The 20738-nt window shown below is 41.1% G+C and overlaps 2 protein-coding genes across 3 annotated transcripts in view; one reads left to right on the top strand and one right to left on the bottom strand.

The window, feature by feature from the left end:
* Positions 1–613: 613 nt before the first annotated feature.
* On the bottom strand, positions 614–14450 carry CCT4 (chaperonin containing TCP1 subunit 4). Its single transcript, XM_053380367.1, has 14 exons — positions 14195–14450; positions 12136–12188; positions 10973–11062; positions 9560–9668; positions 8356–8498; positions 7185–7306; positions 6963–7095; positions 6207–6346; positions 5600–5696; positions 5091–5201; positions 3137–3267; positions 2809–3043; positions 1062–1175; positions 614–772 (listed from the first exon to the last, which is right to left on the bottom strand). Exons 1-14 carry the CDS (start codon positions 14325–14327, stop codon positions 758–760), a joined length of 1626 nt encoding a protein of 541 aa, XP_053236342.1. The 5' UTR covers positions 14328–14450; the 3' UTR covers positions 614–757.
* A 2554-nt stretch (positions 14451–17004) lies between these two features.
* COMMD1 (copper metabolism domain containing 1) overlaps positions 17005–20738 on the top strand; it is a 65301-nt gene continuing 61567 nt past the window's right edge. The window contains exon 1 of one of the 2 annotated variants that reach the window (XM_053380376.1): positions 17005–17260. In XM_053380376.1, the coding sequence (XP_053236351.1) occupies positions 17069–17260 (192 nt within the window). In that variant the 5' untranslated portion in view covers positions 17005–17068. The remainder of the gene's footprint in view (positions 17261–20738) is intronic. The other variant, XM_053380375.1, reaches the window with a different exon arrangement.

Below are 20738 nucleotides of genomic sequence, written 5' to 3'. Positions count from 1 at the left end.
GTTAGGCTGAAAGAGTGACTGGCCCAACGCCATCCAGCAAGTTTCATGGCAGAGTGGCAATGCTGATCTCCCACACCCAACACTCTAACCACTAAATTACACTGGCTTTTTTTCAATGGTGACAGCAAGTCTAGGCAGACTCGCTCAGGACAAATTGTAGAGGCAATTGTAGGTTCTGTTGTTACAAAGTCTTGAGGCACCTTAGAAGACTGACCTAGATTTATGGTACAAGAGCTCATGTCACCAGCAGCATGAACTGATGTAACTTCTGACACCATTCGTTTTAGGCGTTTAATTAAAGCTGAAATGAAAAAATGTCATCTCAGCTGAAGCAAAGATGTGGAATTACAGACAGACGAGAAACACAAATTACTTCCATCCTTATCCAGAAAACCCTTTGGCTTGTCTTCTGTTAAGTTTGACTTTGAGTTTGAAGCTACCATGGCTTACTGCCTAGCATAACTATAAACATTTTTAAGGGACTGATCAGCTGAAATCAGGAGTGGCAACTTTGGTTTCTGTGGCAATACTGGTTTTAACTCTAACAGTATCAATTGTTGTAAACTGCTGGGGGCGCGCTTTCTTTAGCTATAAAGACAATGTAAACAAGATATGCCTTGAGAATTTAAGGTTTTATTAATTTAAGTTGACAAGTATACATGAAATGTAACTGGGAGTTATGCAATGTCCAATGAAGGAACTGCATTCCAAACTTGCGACATTGTGCTCAGCTGCACTGTCTGTCTCTTTAGTCATCTCATCGAGTATTCACCTGCAAAGAGAAACAGAATGGTATGGAATGATACTTTTAACCATTACCTTCAAACGTCTCTGCATCACCAACATTATTTTGTATCATTGTTTGTATCCAGCATTAATCTACACTTTCACCAAGTTATTTGTCTCTTTAAATTTGAGCAGCAACTTTCATCATTTAGTTACAAATGCAGCATGTTAACTTGCAGATTCACATTGTGATATAATAGGAATTGTCATTTAACATTTGCTAACTGCTATGAAATACCCATTTGCAAGAATGTTAGCCTTTAAGTGTAACTTACCACATCATCAATCTTAAGAATACTGCGGACTGTTTCTGTCGCTAGGGTCAGAGCACTGATGGAAACCAACAGAGGCTGGACCACCAATTCTTCCAGGATATTGGAAATTCCACCCTACAAATTAAGAATGGAAACCTCAGTTGATAAACAAATTACCAGCATAAATTACATGAAATTAGGTATCTCAACATTTTCATTCTGGAGAAATGCACTGCTGCCTCATCAGGTGGCCAATCAACTCACTTAACCATATTCACATCCAAGTTTACAAGTGTTTTTGAGCATGCTGTACATGATCTTATCTTGTAGGAAAGAACAAATATTATTGTGCAGTAAGTATATGAGGCACTGATGGCATGCAGCCAAGGAATATATTTAATTATACTAATTCTAGTTGAAGTAGCCTTAAAATAATCAAATATTTTATAGCACTATGTTAATCTTTACCATTTTTAATAAAACCGCAATAAGCTGTGCAATCAAGTTATATATATAATTATTTTTGTAACACCAGTAAAATGTCATAATAATAATAATAATAATAATAATAATAATAATAAAAGACTTCTCAGTTGTTACATAGTAGGTTTCCATCAAAGATTAAATTTCACAACATGAAAATAACAGCAAGCCACTTTTTCTGTTGCTTAACTGGGCAATAAAAGGTCACTTTTGATGGATCTACAGACAGAGCCAAATATTTGATTCTTGGTTCCTTGGATCAGTAAGCCGCTTATCAGTAAGCCGCAATCAATTATCTCTAGGTACATTCCACTATCAAGCTTCAAAAACCACACTTGACATTTTTCAAACATAAGTAAAGTGAAGTTCCAATGAGTAGCTCTTGCATTTAAGATAAAGTTTTATATTTTGGAACCAAATGGACCAAGATCTGTGTTGAATGAATCCATCTGAGTCTATGTTTAAGTTCCAACTGGACCCTGTATCACTAGATTTGGTTTTATGATACCATTTTGCCATTTTATGTTAATTTGTATTGCTTGTACAACACTTAGAATTTTTAAAAATATTAAACTCAGAAATAAACAAAATAAAAATACATTTAGCAACTGTCACAGCTGAACAGCAAAATAGGCTTGAGAATGCAAGTGAGTTTTATGTCAATGCTGTTTTTATGAAACTGAATATATTAAATTGGGGTCAACATTTCGGCTCTGATTTTTGAATGCAACCCAAGAGAGTCCTCTATTGTATTCCTTTGCAGAGGCTGCCAATTATTATTGAAATTACACTTAGTAGTAGTATTCTGCGCACCTGACTGGGTTGCCCCAGCCACTGCAACAAAATTGCAGTGCTTAACTGCTGTTCATGAGTCAAGCTACTCCATTTCAAACCTGGTTTTCTATTCAACCAGCCAAACCACCAGTCAGCATTTTGTGGCCACTAATCAAGTTCAATCTTAATCAGGCTGTTTCTAGGCCCCCCCCCCCCCGGTTCTTTTGCCTTTAAATATACCCTGTACCTCAGCGATCTGCAAAACCTTTTGATATCTCTCTGTTCTTTACAGATGGTACCATTTTGGCTACATGTAAAATTACACTCACAGGCGGAACACCAGAAATAAAGAAAACAAATACATGATATTTTGACTGTTCCTTTGAGTTATGCATAATGCAGTGAGCAGCATACAATAAACTACATAATAAACTCCAACATAAAAAACAAAATTCTATGGAATAATACACAATAATATATATTTCTTTTGTCTCACCACTTTGCACCTTACCTTTCTGACATTAATTCCTGCAGTTCTCTCTCCTTGTGCATGTCTGTTTCTCAACTCAGTCACAGTAGAAATAGGATTAAGGCCTGCATTTTCAGCCAGGGTGGATGGAATTATTTCCAAGGCCTCTCCATAAGCACGTACACAATAAGACTCCATGCCACTCAAGGTGCGAGAATATTCATCCAAGCGTAAGGCCAACTCTATTTCTGGTGCTCCACCACCTGCAATCAGGGCTCTGAAATTAGAATTTTGCAGTTTGAAAATGTTAACAAAAGGCATTTGTAAAGTTGAATGGTGACTTTACTGATCTATAAATCTTATACATTACCTTTTCTTTACCAAACAGCGTATGACACACAAAGCATCGTGAATTGAACGTTCAGCTTCTTCAATTACTAGTTTGTTGGAGCCACGGACCACAATTGTTACTGTTTTTCCAGGGCTAGCACAACCTGTAATCTGCAGGACAAAAACAGTGTCACTACAATATTTAGAGATTTAGCAGCACTGCTCCTATGGACCCCCCGCCCCACCCAAAGAGAGTCAATGAAGCACTCCCAAAGATCATTCTAGATCTGATTGAGCAGAAAGAATTGACTCCAATATCCGGACAATCCCAATGGAGATGAATAAAGTTCTTGATCAGATGGAAGTAAGATGACAATCATGCATGTCCATCAAACCACGTAAAATACTGTGATGCCTGCTTGAGGCTGCTCTTCACATTGTTGGAAGCTTCAACCGGTGAGAAATGTAGCAGTCTACTTCCTCATAGGGCTGTATCAGCAGAAGCATATTACCCCAGTGTTCCATTAATGGTGTGCTGTAGAGGCTATGTTATAAGTGGCTTGGCCCATCACAAATTAGAGATGACTGTCTTCCCTGAGTCCCGCTACAATCTCCTGGTACCAATAAAGGGTGGACTATCTTTTTGCCAGGTGAAGATGAGAGCCTCAATGAGCCATTTTCATAGTAGTCCAAAAGTTATGAAAATACCCCACAGTAAAAGCTGCAGTGTAATTTCTTTTGGGAAGGAGCACTATGATAGAGGGATCATTAACTCAAAGGTGGTGAGGTTTCATTCTGTATGGAAGGTTGCGTTTCACACACATTACTATTAGTGTTACTATTAGTATACAAAGCCCCTAATACAGTCGTACCTCAGAAGTTGATCAGAATCCATTCCGGAAGTCCGTTCTAATTCCAAATAGTTCAGAAACCAAGGCACGGCTTCTGATTGGCTGCAGGAAGGTTCTGCAGCCAATCAGAAGTTGCGGAACCCACGTTGGACGTTTGGGTTCCAAAGAACGTTTGAAAACCGGAATAATCACTTCCAGGTTTGCGGCATTCAGGAACCATAAAATTTGACTCACAAGGCGTTCGACTTCTGAGGTACAACTGTAACTTGGGACCAGTTTACCTACGAGATTGCCTTACCAAACATGTGCCCACTTGACAACTTCAATCGGTGGAACTGGCACCACTACAGGTGCCACATAACAGCCCTTCCACATTTGTAATACCTGAATAGTTTAGTGTGGAACTCCCTGCCTATTTATATCAAACAATAGATACACTTTCACTGTACAGTTGTACCTTGGAAGTCGAACGGAATCCGTTCCGGAAATCCATTCGACTTCCAAAACGCTCGAAAACCAAATCACGGCTTCTGATTGGCTGCAGGAAGCCGCAGAAGCCCTGTTGGACATTTGGGTTCCAAAAAAAGTTCGCAAACAGGAACAATCACTTCTGTGTTTGCAGCGTTCAGGAGCCAAAACATCAGAGTTCCAGGGTGCTCAGGATCCAAGGTACGACTGTATTTGTTTTGGGCTCTGTTAAAGACATTCCTGTTTATACAAGCTTAACCAAATGCTTGGTAATGATATGAATTGCAATCTTAGTTTTTTAACTTTTTCTATGTTTTAATGCAGGTGGTCCAACACACAGCCCAGGGGCCGTCTGCCACCCGTGAGGCCTTTCTGGTGGTTCCCTGCAACATTTGACCTCCTCTCCGTCCCATTTTCCCAAAGCTGGGTAAGCAAGGCGCTGGGCTTTGGGAAGGAGGCAGGAGGGCTCTGACAGAGACCTAGAGTAAGAAAAGTTGGGCCTCCCTGTTCTAATGTATTTTTAAAAATCCTGATTTTATGGTTTTATCTTTTTGTAAACTGTTTTAAGGTTTTTACAATCAAGCGATGTATACATTTTATGAAAATGAAATGAAAATTACTTCCTCAAGTGTCATAAAGAAGCAAGCTAAATAGCTAAACAGGAGTTCTGCTTACCTTTACTAGCTTTCCAGATCCATTTAAATTGACCTCTTCTGCCAGTTCAGCAGATCCCAGCATATCCCCAGTAAACTGATCAATATGAGCAACTGGCTTAGTTCCAATGGTCTTTTCAAAAATAAATCAACACAGGGACCATAGATTAAAAAGATATGATATTTCAATATGCTATACTTTATACTCAGGCTGCAATCCTATATGCACTTACCCGGGAAGAAGTCCCATTAAATTTGGTGGGACTTACTTCCGACCACTCATGTATAAGCTTGAAGTAAGACAGTTTACAGCTGCATCTTTATAAGCAAGATGACACATTACTATTTCCTTGGGAAGAAGTGAGACAAATAGAGCCTACTAATTCTTTCACGTATTGTTTCCTCCCACAGCCTACATACAAAGTGTGTAACAAATTCCAAAGCAGCGCCAATCAGTATTATGACCAATTTCAATTACTTTTTGAATCAAATATTCACCTACAGCAGAACTAGTTAAGAGCTCCTCCTTACCTTACATATAAACTCAATGTCTTCTCTTTCAATATCTTTTATCACCATTATCTTCATTTTGTTCAAGAAATGTAATGCTAGATCACTTAGAGCATCCCTGAAATCAACACAATGAATGAGCTAGAAAATCAACCAGAATCACAGAGGCGTTATTAGTGATAGGCAAGCTACGGTGATCAGACCCAGAATTTCCCAAGACTCAGAACATACCTTTACGTATCCTGGGCCCAACTAGATGTCATTATTTATCCTGGGCCCAACTGGATGTCATGAACTGCATCATTGGTTTGGGGCTTTTCCTAAATCTCTCCAAAAGGCCTACAAGCCCTCTCCCTCTCTACTTCCCACTTTACTCAAACTGAGTCACCTAACATAATAGGTGGTTGGACTAAACATTCAATCACGTGTGTGTGGGTGAAATCTGACAGTTGGTCAGAGCCTCAAATGTGGCTGAATGTCTGGTCCACTGGCCAGATTCAGTTGCCTGCCCCTGATTTAAGGAATACGTTTCAGAGCAAGTCTCTTAAACTTTATCACACTGTGAACAATTTTAATCCCGAATATCATTCATTCTTCGACAGCAAGCACATTACTAGAATAAACATACCGCAGAATAGATTTCTGAATGAGCAGCACATTGCATCCTGTCTTCTTAATTTGCTTAACTAAATTGAGAATGTAAGCTCTCTCTTCACGCAAGACTCTGTCCATTTGAGTGTAGTCAGAAACAACAATTTGGTTATCCATCTAACAGGAGAAGAAGCATAATAAAGCTTAACTAAGCATCTAAATCAGAGATAGACATTGTGATACAACTCCCAAAACTCCTTACTATTGGCCATGCTGCCTGGGACTGATGGCAGTTGGAACCAGCATGCTGGCTACCCTTAATCAAAATTCCCGTATGTAGTATAGTATAACTCACTGTCTACAATCAAAGCATTCAGTTGCAAGCTAAGCAGTTGCAAGCTTAAGCTTAGTTTACAGAAGAATATGCCACTAATGACTATTTCTTCTATGCTAATACCTCTTTTTCAGGCTTAAACTGAAGAGATATAGGCAGTTCAGTAGTGGGCCAATAGTTCCTGCTGATTCTTAACAGGAAACCTTAACAAAGATTTTGACTGTTAAAAACAAGAGTGCTTAATATCTGATATGCTGTTGGACCACATAAAATCTATGTAAACAACCAATCATACAAGTCAGCCCACCCCTATTTTAAGCTTTTGACATGTAATTCTATTCAGAAAGTAAAATAAAATAATGTACTGTTAGCATACTTAGAATTTTTAAGAAGCTGCAATCAATGTGTAAAGATAGCTCATAATGATGCAGACATAACAAATTAAACAAAGCAACTTACATCTGTCTTCGGAGCTGACAAGCAGAATTGAATGAGACCTATCTTAGCTTTTTCAACTCTGGTTATACCACCATTGGCCACTTTCTGGGTGAGGACCAGCCCTTCAACCAATTCACAGTCATCAATTGTTCCTCTAGAAAGAAGTATTGAAAGAGTAAACTAGCACAATAATAATTTAAAATAAATAGGTTACAGAATTTGTATTTTGAGATTACTACTTACCCAAGCTTTTTAACAATTTTGATGTCTCTAAGATCCACACTGCTAGCTGTATTTGGATCTATCACCTTCATCACAGCTTCCACACTCATTGGAGAAAGCAAACTAGAATACTGTGATACAACCTGCAGGGATTTAGTGAAGACCCACATTTTACTTGGGGGGTTTTCATTGGTTTTGCACATTTCCATAAGAACTTCCACCAACAGATCTGAATTTCAATCTACCTAACAGTTACATGAAATTAAACAAACTGAGATCAACAGTTTATATTGTTTCTTTGTAGGTAGGACTCATAACAGTAAGTAGTTGGCATGTTGTTCTCTAAATTTTTATTTTCTTATTTTAGACAGAACCAGAGAGCAGTATGGAGGTTGCAATTCCCATTCTGAATCTCTAAGTAAATCTCTGACTCAGCAATACAATTTTAGTGGTGAAGTTAAAGAGCAGGGCAAGATCTAAGGGGAAAGAATAAGGTAAAGGTAAAGGTACCCCTGCCCGTACGGGCCAGTCTTGACAGACTCTGGGGTTGTGCGCCCATCTCACTTAAGAGGCCGGGGGCCAGCGCTGTCCGGAGACACTTCCGGGTCACGTGGCCAGCGTGACAAAGCTGCATCTGGCGAGCCAGCGCAGCACACGGAAACGCCGTTTACCTTCCCGCCAGTAAGCGGTCCCTATTTATCTACTTGCACCCGGGGGTGCTTTCGAACTGCTAGGTTGGCAGGCGCTGGGACCGAGCAGCGGGAGCGCACCCCACCACGGGGATTCAAACCGCCGACCTTTCGATCGGCAAGCTGAGGCTTTTACCCACAGCGCCACCCGCGTCCACAAGGGGAAAGAATACACAGTTGCAAAGGCTCTTTTCTGACCAGCACAGCTGGAATTTTCACTATTAAAAGGAAACATTGCAAGTAAATAGTGATGCCATACACATTCAAAGGATCCTGCAGAGGGAGCACCTCTCTTTAAATGCTAGCAAGCAGGATCAGAGCACCACCATAAAACATTCCTCTCAAGAAATGTCTGGCAATTCTAAGTAATTGAAGCATTCCTAATATTACTGTAAGGAGGGTCCAAACTTTGGTCTCAATTATTAGTTAATACAGTTGCATGCAATTTATATTTAAAGAACGAGCTAGACATACTGTAACCACATATGTCACAAATTACCCACCTTTGAGTTCAGTGCGGTAGCTGCATTGTTAAGTAGGGTTTCTCTGTCACTCAGCTCAACAGGCTGCCCCATGCTGGTCAGGATCTCAGTACCTTTATCCAATGCCTTCTGGAATGACTCAGAGATGATTGTGGGATGAATTCCTAGAAAACAGTTTGATTTAAGTTTATTCAACAACACTTAAAAATAAGTCATTGGGGGTGAAGTTTCCAGTTAAATTAGCATATAAAATATGCTTTGCAATATTGAACATTATTATAGCTCACATCCACTTAATCCTGAATATTAAACAAATGAACTCTAGCAACAGAATTCCAAACCTTCCATTGCCTTGACTAAAAGAAAACACTAATCATCCATTTTAGCTGAACCCCACCCCCATTATTTTAGAGAAAACACAATGCATGAAACAACACTTTAGGCCCAACATAAAAATGATTGTTTCTTTTTCTGATTAAGATCCAATTCCTTCCAAAAAAAACCAAACAAACCCCAAACCCTAATAAAATTATAATAAAGTTTTCTGGAATATTTTCCTTCGTCATATCCTGGTCTATCATCATCATTATTATTACTAACCTCCAAAAACTTTGTATCACTGAACATATACACAAAAATCCATTTGGGGGAGATATGTTACAATTACCACAGGTTCGTAATAGTGCCAGTACCAAAATGTAGATACATCCAATAGTCCTATTACGTCAGGAGTAGGGCTGGGCAATATTTGATTTTCAACATGCTGATATATCACCAGCTAAACATTGTGATACACTGATATATCATAATGTCAGAAATAAGGATGGAGCCACGTAGAGGCATTGGCTGGCTTCACTCCCCCCCCCCACTGTAATTTTTACATGGCGTGTGCGCGCGCGCACACACACACACACACAATGATTCACAATATATTGCCAGGTCAAAAACTGTGAAACTGATATCATGATATGGACTTCAAACTGGCTTTGGAAGATATATCAATGTATCCAAATAATAGTAAGTCCAAAATAGACAACCACCTTTTCCCCTTCCCTCCCACAGACCCACTAGTACACATACTTTGGGAAAAGAAAACACGTATGCTATACTTAGGACTACACAGGTGTTTATATCTTCAGTTTTCTCTTTCAATTTCATCCTTTTGAGTCTCCATTTATTTCATATGCCAAAATTACCTATGTATTTTTTTAAAAGTGAAACCTACCTTTCTGAAGGAGTCTGGAACAAGCATCTAACAGAGCTCCGGCAATGACAACAACAGAAGTAGTGCCATCCCCAGCTTCAATATCTTGAGCTTTGGATAACTCCACCAGCTGTGTGTTGCCAAATGTTAAAAAATAATTATTATTTGCCCTGAATTGCAAGAAAAAATGCAAGAACAAAAAATAATATTCTGTGATTAACAGTATACTGAATATGCTGCAAAACCTCACTGCAGTAACTCTGGGGAAGTATTAATCCAGTTGAGATCAGTGCTGCTCCCAAACACAGCAGATCTAGCTTACCACATTTTGAGGAAATTGAAGTTAATACATATTAGCATCTAATGAAATCTCTCAACCAGTGCTACAAACTGAGATATGAAAGCTAGGAGCTAAACGACACCATAAAACTAAGTTATGGGTGCAACAACGGAATTTCTAGGCGCTGTTTTTATAACAAGAATACGAAGCTGAACTGCAGCTAAAATATTGTGCTCATTTTCCACATGGTCTAGTCCTTCCCCTGCCTACCCCCTAATATTCTTAAGAGGGTCTCTTCTAGGGTATTCAGAAAGTAGCTGGAAGTGGGGAGGCAGAAAAAGGTCCTCCTTTCCTTCCACTCTGCAGTTTTAATCTGAAATCTTAGGCGCAGTACTGTCCCAGAGCTCAGAAACTGCTCACGCTAATGAAATTCCCTGTCACAAAATGCACCTAGAACAATGGGAGTTTTCAACACCACTCTCAACCCTATGTTAGACCATTAAGCCCAGAACGTAAGATTACCTAACTACACCACTTGAAGAAATGTTTTAAAATATTGGTTAAATGTCATACTCAAAGTAGACACAACTGGGTTTGATTTAGCTGTCACTAATCAATTATATGCTCTTCTTGCCAAGGGGCACTCTGGTCAAATACTGTAAAAATTTAATTCATGCCACTCAGCCTGAAAATCCATTGTAACAATCTGTCACAATGAACATTAAATTTTAACTATAATGTTCTGGCAACGGCCATTTGTCCATTGTTACTTGGAATGGTACACCAATAACCCTAATTCAGGTTTAAAAAAAAAGTTTATCAGGCTTATGTGGACCATAAGCATTTTACAATTACAGTAGTGGTTTTCTGTGGCACTTTTGCCAGTTGTTTCTTCGGGAGGGGCCGTGTAATGTCCCAGATTCCACAAAAGGATCAACATTATGTGTACTGAATCATCGTAACAGTCCTGTATATTTCTTTTTTGGACAGATGCCGGCAGAAGGAAGAGCTCCACATATAGCTGCACAAAATTCTAGGCCCGATGTTGTTTTCTACAAACAACTAAACAACAGCTAAAAATTTGGAGGATTGTATGTGCATGATTTGATGTCACCTTGGGGACTGACAGGAAATTTAATTTAAATATTACTTGCCATTTTGGCTGCAGGGTGAAGGACCTGCATCTGCTTCAGAATTGTTGCACCATCATTTGTGATTGTTACATCTCCTTTGCCATCTTGGATCTGAAAAAACACAAGTGTTGTAGACCAACTCAAGAAAGAGAAAAATGAAACCTAGAGTGCATGCTAGGCTGCCTGTTTTTGAAAGGCACGATGTTCCAAATTACGCTAAAAGCCTTGGCTTGAACCAGCAGTGCCATCTGGCAGCAAAGATTTGGGGGGCCGCCTTATGCTACATGTACACAAGGCATGCTTGTGATGTTACATGTGCAACATGTGACGTGCGCTTATGATGCCGTGAGAAGCCCAGGCGCTGCTGGGCACCCCGCAGTCGGGAGGCCAGGCACCGCACCAGAGCACCCCATACATTGGGGGGGGGGCTTGGCCCCTTCCCTGAAAATACTGAAGGGGCCCAAAAATTCTCAGCCCCTATGAGCCAGCACCTCTGGCTTGTGCTGAAGCTAAAAGAATGTGTGAAAACTGGGACAGTGTGGAGGGCTTCTCCAGATGATCACAGTGATCTGGTCTGTTTGTAAAGGGCAAAGCTGGTTCATCAAGTGTGACAGATACATGCCCTTCAACATCTAAGCACACCTACCTTGGAGCCTTGATTAGGCTATCACTCCCCAAATATGTTTAAAGACATAAATCTGTCATTTACATTTCACATGTTTATGGTGGGGAAAAACTGAAATATTTGCACCAATTACACAACTGCTGCAAGAAGCATTAGGTACCCTCTTTGCTATAAAGGTCAAGAGCAAAGTTTAATCCCACCTTACTCTTTTCCAGGTCCTCTTTATTCTTCAACCCAAAGGATATGCCCTCCCTTTGCACTATTCAAAATCCTGAAGCATCTTGCCACCCAACAACCCCACTTTGTTTGCATTCTCAGCATGATTTCTTTATGTTTGTCTGCCTGTATAGTTAGTGCTAACCAAAATAATCCATTCCACTCAACATGGAACCTGTTCCATGACAATTTAATCATAAAGCATTTTCCCCACACAACTGAAAAAGTTTATTAACAATAAATAACTTCACAGCAGCTTAGAAAATGGATTACGTAGAATTCATAAGCACCATTTAAAAATTTGCTACATACACAAGATGATAGGCATACACTCAAGACGTACCATTTTATCCATTCCCTTTGGTCCAAGGCTTGTCCTAACCGCATCTGCGACCGCTAAAATAAAAGTGAAAATGTAATTTTTATTTTCCAGCAAACATTGGAATGAACCAGGCAGCAACCACACATGGCAGATCCCTGAAGCTCTGATGCTCATCTAATTATTCTAAGTTGGTTCTGCTGGCTGCACAGGAAAGCCTAGCCATGGACACCACTAACTGATGGGATGGAGCTAGTAGAAATGCTACCCCATGCAATCCTTGGGCTCTGATCCCATTACAAATCTATCCCTGTCTGGAGCCAAACTCAGCCTAGACATGGAAGGTGATGGAGGATGGGACTGAAAGCACCACCACCTATGGGAATTTCCCTTCTCTCTGTGGACAAGAGGAGCTGTTCCCTGCAGCACTAAAAATGTGTTTGCTGACATCCTGAGGCATGTCAGGTTCCCGAACAACCTTATGATGCCCCCTAAATTTATTTTCTTCACTTATGTTTAGGTGCCTTTTTAAGTCTTCCAGGTGTCAACAGGCCTTTCCAGGTATCTATGCACATTTTATGAGATTGGTCAGTTCTTTATGACTTTGTGATTGGTGAATTCTTTACAACTTCTTCTTACATTTATCCGGATTTTATGTTTGTTGTACACTGCTTAGATGTTTTCAATACAAGTTAACCCTGCCATCTCCAGCCCAATACATGAAGGCACCATGGTGTCCATGAAAGCCTTCCTCAGTCCTCTGGGCTGTTACTATCTTACAATGACAGCTCTCTTACACAAAATACAGGAATGCCTTTCATAAAAGGTGAAGCTTATTTCAGATCACTGTAATTCTGTATTAGCATTCGGGGGGCCCACAGTCCACCAATATGTTCAATTAGATTTACTTTGCTCTGATAACCAAGATACATACCTCCAATTTATTCATGATTGTTACAGCATTATCTATATACATGGCACATGCAGTCTCAAACAGTAAGGGAACAAGGGTCTGATTTCGGTGTAGGTATGCACATGAATGAGCAACACAGAAAGTGTCCGGTCCCCCCAATAGCTTTTATTCATATAATAGTGTTTGCACTATTAACACTGTTTCATCTTTGGAGCTCTTCCGGCTTTGCAGAAGAGATGCCCCCTTTCCTTTCCCCTCACACAGCAAAAGATTGACTTCAGCAATCTTCAGCATGGTTACCTTTGTGCTGATCCTAATACCATAACTTGGTAGTTCTCAAACTTTCCTCTGGGTCACACTTTTAGAATAAAAATTTGCTCATGCCACATCAAGTTTTTTATTGATCAGAAATGCATTGGAAAACAAAAAGAAACAGCTGCTATCAGTGCCTGATTTATAACAAAGAACACAACCCCTTTATAATAGGAGCATGGGACATCCAGAAAGTATGAAACAATGCAGAACATGAATCATTCCCAAAATACTGATTGGCAACTGTGAGAATAGGATGCTAGATTAGATGGGCTACTGATCCAGCGAGGCTCATATTATTATTATAATGTATTAATTAAATGTATATACCACCTTTCATCCAAAGTTTCACAGCACAATATTTAATCAGTACAAGTGGTACATTTGTAGCTGAAAAATAAGTAACTTGCATCACAATGTGCTTCTGCATAATCACTGTCTAGCATGCTTGGTTATTATCCTACTACTGCTATTATTATTATTAATTAATTAATTAATTAATTAAATTTGTATACCGCCTTGCCTCCCAAAATCTCAGGGCGGCTCCCAGCACAAAAATGCAGAATACAAAGCACATAATAAAAGCAAGAAGAAAAACGAAGCAAAGCAATAACCCCGTATGTTATGTTCCCAAGCACGTTCAATGGATTCTGCACGGCGCCACCTGCGAAGGAGGGAAGGGGGGCCGCTGCCCCTTTCCCCGAGGGGTGGAGGGGCGACGAGGGGCGTGGCGCGGCCTATGAAGACCCCCCCCCGGCCGCCCATCAGGAGACAATGGCGCCTTCCGCTCACTCTCCGCCCCCCCCCCGCGCGGCCTGGGGCCAAGGGGCGCCTTCCCGGCCTGGGCCCCGACATTACCTTTCCCCGCCGAAATGTTGCTGAAGCGAATCTGGGTGGGCTTGTCCCTGTCCTGGTAGGAGCCGCGGTTCCCGCCGGAGCTACGGCTCCCCGCGCCCACCAGGCCGCCCTTCGTGCCCGCATTCTCCGGCATGACTGACCCCGGATGCCCCGATGGAGCCCCCGATGGAGATGGATTGCGCTGCCTCCCCCCGCCCGCCAAGCTCCGGCGCCAGCCCCAACCGATGCTCCCTCGCCGACACGAAAGTTCCAGAAGGCGCCGGGGAAGAAAAGGGCCTTTCCCGCAGTCGCCGAGAATGACGTCATTCACAAAGGCTGTCTATCGCAAATGCCTTTCCTCCCCACCAAAAATAAATTACTATTATTTTTTAAATGGTTTGCTGTGGTATAACTCTGGAGAAGAGAAGCAGGAGCACGTAAGAACAGACACCTGAAAGAAGCCAAAAACATTTACAAACGGGGAAGAATAGGAACTGGCGAGTGCGATAGGCACCTACAGGCAGCGCTGTTCTGAATTCTGATCTCAGAGTGCAAAATGTAATATCGTTTATTTATTCATCAACTTTTTTCCCTTCTAACAGTCTGACAAAGACTTTGCTGTTCCAGAAGGCTTTTAATTATTGCTCTCTTGGTTTTATTTTAGTGACGCTACCTCTGTTACTGATGTTTATTTGGTGTTTATTTGTTGTAATTTTTTAATTTTAATTATTATATTTATATGTCACCTGTAACTCCCAGGAGCTCAAGGTGGCATAAGCACTTTTATTTTCCCAACAACCCAATGAGGTAGATTAGGCTGAGGGACAGCAGCTGGCCCATGTCATCCAGTGATCTTCCTGGTTGAACAGGGATTTCAACACTTATCTCCCAGATCCAACCACTACTCCACATTTTTATAATGGATCTGTTGTTCTTTATCACTTTGAACTCACTTTGTGAAAAAGGTAGATATAAGTGTTTTAAATAAAACAAATACTGATTTTGCCACCCTGTGATCCTCAGCTGAAGGGCAGTACATAAATTTAATCAAATAAACATATATAAAACTTCACAATGCATGAGACTACAGGTTCCTGACCCCAATGAATTTACAATCTGTAGACTTACTACTTTTACAACATAGCATATGAAACTGTCCTTAGATAAAGTACCGTAGATAAGGTCAAACTCTGCAGATTGGAGCAGGTTGACAGAAATACGAGATAAGACTTTGTCAAATGCAGATTTACCTGAACATATGCCCCACTGAAATTGGTGGGATTTCTGGGTAAACATTCACAGGACTGGGCTGTTAAAATTCCAACTAATCATCCAAGTGCAGACAAAACATTTCGAAAGCAGTATATGTTACCAATAAAACATTTTTTCTAGGTAGTTTTGGCAGGCGACAGCGCATTGTTCCACTGTTTCATGCTAGTACACACTGTTGACTGGTCATGGGACAAAAAGGCAAGTTACTACCGTAATGCAACAAGAGCAGCATGTGACCCTATCTGATTTGCTAATACACTGAATAATAGACCAGATATATAAATTAAATGTGACAAGAGAGAGCACCAGTATTTTTAGTGATAATAACAACAACATATCAGTGAAAAGGAGGCAATTTCCTTTAAATATGGATCCACAGAGATATTTCAACAATGTAGAGAGAGATTCATGTAAGTTTACATGGTTACGATGAGTTGTCTATTCCTTACAAACATACTTTGAATGGAAATACATGTGTGTTAGTAGCACACCTCTTTTCACATTTATAAAGAATGTTGCCTATGTCTCTTCATCCATGAGTCAATAAGAGCAGCTCAAAAGGAAATGTGTTCTCTACTGTATTTTTCAGATAGGGGGAATCAATAAAATATGCCCTCTCCAGCGAAGGCCAGTTTAAGAGGGTTGCCTCATCTGGTCTTATAGGGAGACCAGCTCAGCACCTAGCGAGAAAGTTATTGTAACCAGTGCTTTTTTTCTGGGGGGACGCAGGGGTATGCATACCCCTATTTTGTGAATCTAAGTTTGGCCTCATTGAGGGGCAGTATTTCAATGAGTAGGAAAATGAGAGTACAGGTTATGTAACTCTCTGGATAGGTAATACGTATTTTTCCGCGTTTCGCCGCTTGCACATGCTCAGAAGCGGCGCCTCTGGTTACAGATTTTTGGGGGTGTGCATGGACCCCCGGAGCGAATTAAATCCGTATCCAGAGGGTCCACTGTACCCCTAAATATTTTTTTACGAAAAAAGCATTGATTGTGGCACTATTAAATAGGATCACAGTTACAATGTGCAAAAATGAGGAAGAGAGCAAGGACCAGAGGGGCACAGGCTTCTTTGCTTAAGATGGAAATTGCGTTTCCCATGTGGCCCTAGAAAGCGTCACAAAGCCTTTCTCCTGCTACTTGTGGCCTTTTGCACATTACACCGAAGCCCTCCCCGGTCCCATGCACTGCGCGGTTGCTTAGCTAAAATAAGGTCCCGTGTTTAAGCAACTTCCAGACATGCATTAAAAGGCCATTGTGTGTAGATAGAGGTTTCACCGACGACGCCCCACTGCCATGTCAATGGGAAACCTGCGTTGAAGAGAACGCCTTTACTTCAGTGCTTTTTATTTACTTCATAAATGAATGCAGCGCTTGATTGTTTTTTAAAAAAAACACTTTAAAAATCCCTGCAAGCTCAAACGTGAAAAAACAATGGTTTCGATGTTAATTAACAACGTGGTTTATTATTGTTGTTTTGTTACCATTGTTATTACTACCGCGACCAGCAGGGGTCGCCGCCGAGCTGGGTAGGATCGCTCCGCTTACGGCTTGGTTTGTCCCCGCCCGGCCGCCGTCGGAACCAATCTTCCCGGCTGCGGCCTAGTCCCCTCGGGAAAGATGGCGGCCGCAGCGGACCGTCCTCCCGCCGAGGCCGCCAAGCCCCTGCTGGGGCTGCTGAACGGCATCGCCCAGGCCACCTACTACGGCAACGCGGAGATCACGGAGGAGCTGCTGCGGGACCAGCTCTACCCGGAAACGGCGCCGCAGGAATTCCGAGCCTTGCTGGCCAAGACGACGGGCGTCGTCAAGGTAACGGGGGCGGGGCAGCGGGCCAGGTAGAGTTGCCGGGCAGCCAATGAAGCGGCGCGTTGGGGGCGTCGGGGCGGGCGGAAGGCGGGGCGGCGCAGCTGAGCAGCCAATAGCTTCGAAAGAGGATTAGACAAATCAGGCCGGGTGGCCTAGTGGTTAGAGCGTCAGACCAGGACCTGGGCGATCCGGGTTCAAGTCCCACCTCACTGGGGGTGACCTTGGTCCGGTAGCTCACTCTCAGCCTAACCTTCCTCACAGGGTTTGTTATGTACTGAGTTGAATAGGATCCAGAAAGCAGCAGTCTGATTGGTCCTAGAACAATAGGATCCAGAATGCAGCAGTCTGATTGGTCCTAGAACAAGAGGATCCAGAATGCGGCAGTCTGATTGGTCTTAGAACAATAGGATCCAGAATGCAGCAGTCTGATTGGTCCTAGAACAATAGGATTCAGAATGCAGCAGTCTGATTGGTCCTAGAACAATAGGATCCAGAAAGCAGCAGTCTGATTGGTCCTAGAACAATAGGATATAGAATGCAGCATTCTGATTGGTCCGCAGGAGCCACCCAATCCAACGCCAGGTGGAAGGGAAGCCGCAACCTGATTGGCCTACAGGTGAATCCCGGAATTAGCCAATCACATGGGGCCCATTGTGTAAATAATGTATATAAAGCAGACAGTTTGGGGAAACTTCCATTCCTCCTCACCACTATGAGCTGAATAAAGAGCATGAAATCCACACTCGACTCCGAGTATATTTCAGGGTTGTTGTGGGGATGAAATGAGAACCTCCATGGAGAAAAAGTTGGGATATAAATGCAGTGAATCAATTCACAGAGGAGACGGCGATATGGCTCCACTGTCGGAAGCAGCAATGCTTCTGGATATCACGTGCTCGGATCCGGGTCTCTGGTTGCCCAGAGGCAGCTGCTCAGCCACTTGGGAGACCAGGAGGCTGGGCTAGACCATTGGCCTGATCAGGATACAGTGGCACCTCTGGATGCGAATGGCACCCTGAAGCGAACGCAACTCTGCACGTGCATCTGCGCGAGTGGCAAAGCCGTGGAGCGTAACCTGAAAACGCTCAACCCAAAGCTACCTCAACCTGAGGTATGAATGTACAGGGCTCTTCTTGGGTTCTCATGAAACACCATGTTTTGTTTTTTTTAAAGATATTTATTGAAATTTCACAAAAAACAAAGAGTTACAGTATAAAAAGGGAAAAAAGGGAAAAATGCAAAAAGACATATATAAAAAGATATAAAAAACATACAAAGATAAATAGAAAAAATTAAAAGAAACAAATTAGTTTTTCTATCTTAATTTTCATTTGCTTGTTTCCCTGACCTCACACCTCCCTTTTTTGTATTCCCCTTCACATGATTGGTTCAGCAAATCCTTACCCTCTTTCATTTATCTTAACTCTATATCTCAACATATTATAACTATATATTTTCATCCGTTATATCCATTTTTACATATTCTTATTAACCTTGTTGCTAATGCCACTTAATTTCAATCCAACATCATTTTAACATTCATTAATTTTACAATGTTTCCGCAAATAGTCTTTAAATTTCCTCCAATCTTCTTCCACCAACTCTTCTCCCTGGTCTCGGATTCTGCCAGTCATTTCCGCCAGTTCCATATAGTCCATCACCTTCATCTGCCACTCTTCCAGGGTGGGTAAATCTTATGTCTTCCAATACTTTGCAATGAGTATTCTTGCTGCTGTTGTAGCATACATAAAGAAAGTTCTATCCTTCTTTGGCACCAATTGGCCGACTATGCCCAGGAGAAAGGCCTCTGGTTTCTTCAGGAAGGTATATTTAAATACCTTTTTCATTTCATTATAGATCATCTCCCAGAAAGCCTTAATCTTTGGGCACGTCCACCAAAGATGAAAGAATGTACCTTCGTTTTCTTTACATTTCCAACATTTATTATCGGGCAAATGATAGATTTTTGCAAGCTTGACTGGTGTCATGTACCACCTGTATATCAATTTCATAATATTCTCTCTTAGGGCATTACATGCCGTAAATTTCATACCTGTGGTCCACAACTGTTCCCAGTCAGCGAACATAATGTTATGTCCAACATCTTGTGCCCATTTAATCATAACAGATTTGACCGTTTCATCCTGAGTGTTCCATTTTAACAGCAAGTTATACATTCTAGAAAGTATCTTTGTTTTAGGATCTAACAGTTCTGTTTCCAATTTTGATTTCTCCACCTGGAAGCCAATATTTTTGTCCAAATTGTAAGCCTCCCTTATTTGATAATAGTGAAGCCAGTCTCGCACTTTATCTTTTAATTTCTCAAAACTGCAATTTCAATTTGTCTCCTTCTTGCTCCAAAATTTCCCAATATTTCGGCCATTTGGCCTCCATATTGAGCTTTTTCTGAGCCTTTGCTTCCATCGGTGACAACCACCTTGGGGTTTTATTTTCAAGTAAGTCTTTATATCTTATCCAGACATTAAACAATGCTTTCCTGACAATATGGTTTTTAAATGCTTTATGTGCTTTGACCTTGTCATACCACAAATATGCATGCCATCCAAAAACGTTATTAAAACCTTCTAAATCCAAAATGTCTGTGTTCTCAAGAAGCAGCCATTCTTTCAACCAGCAGAATGCTGCTGATTCATAATAAAGTTTAAGGTCTGGCAGGGCAGATCCACCTCTTTCCTTTACATCAGTTAGTATTTTAAATTTTATTCTGGACTTCTTGCCCTGCCAGACAAATCTAGAAATATCTCTCTGCCACTTCTTGAAACAATCCATTTTGTCCAAAATTTGCAATGTTTGAAACAAAAATAACATTCTTGGCAATACATTCATCTTTATAACAGCAATTCGACCCAACAAGGAAAGCTTCAAATTTGACCAAATTTCTAAGTCCTTTTTCACTTCTAACCAACATTTCTCGTAGTTGTCTTTAAATAAGTTTAAGTTCTTAGCAGTCAAATTAACCCCCAGGTATTTTACTTTCTTAACCAATGTTAAGCCTGTCTCCTTCTGAAACCTCTCTTTCTCAAACGGTGTTAAGTTTTTCTCAAGAACCTTAGTTTTTAACTTGTTCAACTTAAATCCTGCCACATGACCAAAATCTTGAATCAATTCTAATACTCTTTTAGTACTAGATTCTGGCTCCTGTAACGTCAAAACTAGGTCATCTGCAAAAGCTTTCAGTTTGTATTGTTTGGCTCCGACCTGTATACCTTTAATCAGACGGTCCCTTCTAATCTTATTTAGCAAAACCTCCAGGACCGAAATAAAAAGCAATGGGGAAATTGGGCAGCCTTGTTGTGTACCTTTCTCTATCTTAAATTCCTCTGTCACCACATTGTTAACTATTAGTTTAGCCTTTTGTTCTGAGTAAATTGCACTTATACCATTTTCAAACCCTTGACCAACCCCCATCCCCTGAAGATTTTTCTTCATAAAACTCCAAGAAATATTATCAAAGGCTTTC

This window comes from Podarcis raffonei, chromosome 3 (assembly GCF_027172205.1).
Source record: "Podarcis raffonei isolate rPodRaf1 chromosome 3, rPodRaf1.pri, whole genome shotgun sequence".
Lineage (NCBI taxonomy): Eukaryota > Metazoa > Chordata > Lepidosauria > Squamata > Lacertidae > Podarcis > Podarcis raffonei.
This window is presented reverse-complemented; position numbering and strand designations above follow the sequence as displayed.

Excerpts from the sequence above, each read along its gene's own strand:
- CCT4 (XM_053380367.1), bottom strand. The coding sequence starts at position 14,327 with ATGCCGGAGAATGCGGGCACGAAGGGCGGCCTGGTGGGCGCGGGGAGC. Across the intron at positions 12,189-14,194 it reads CAACATTTCGGCGGGGAAAG|CGGTCGCAGATGCGGTTAGG; the intron begins GTAATGTCGGGG and ends CTTTTATTTTAG. Across the intron at positions 7,096-7,184 it reads AAAATTGTTAAAAAGCTTGG|AGGAACAATTGATGACTGTG; the intron begins GTAAGTAGTAAT and ends ACTTCTTTCTAG.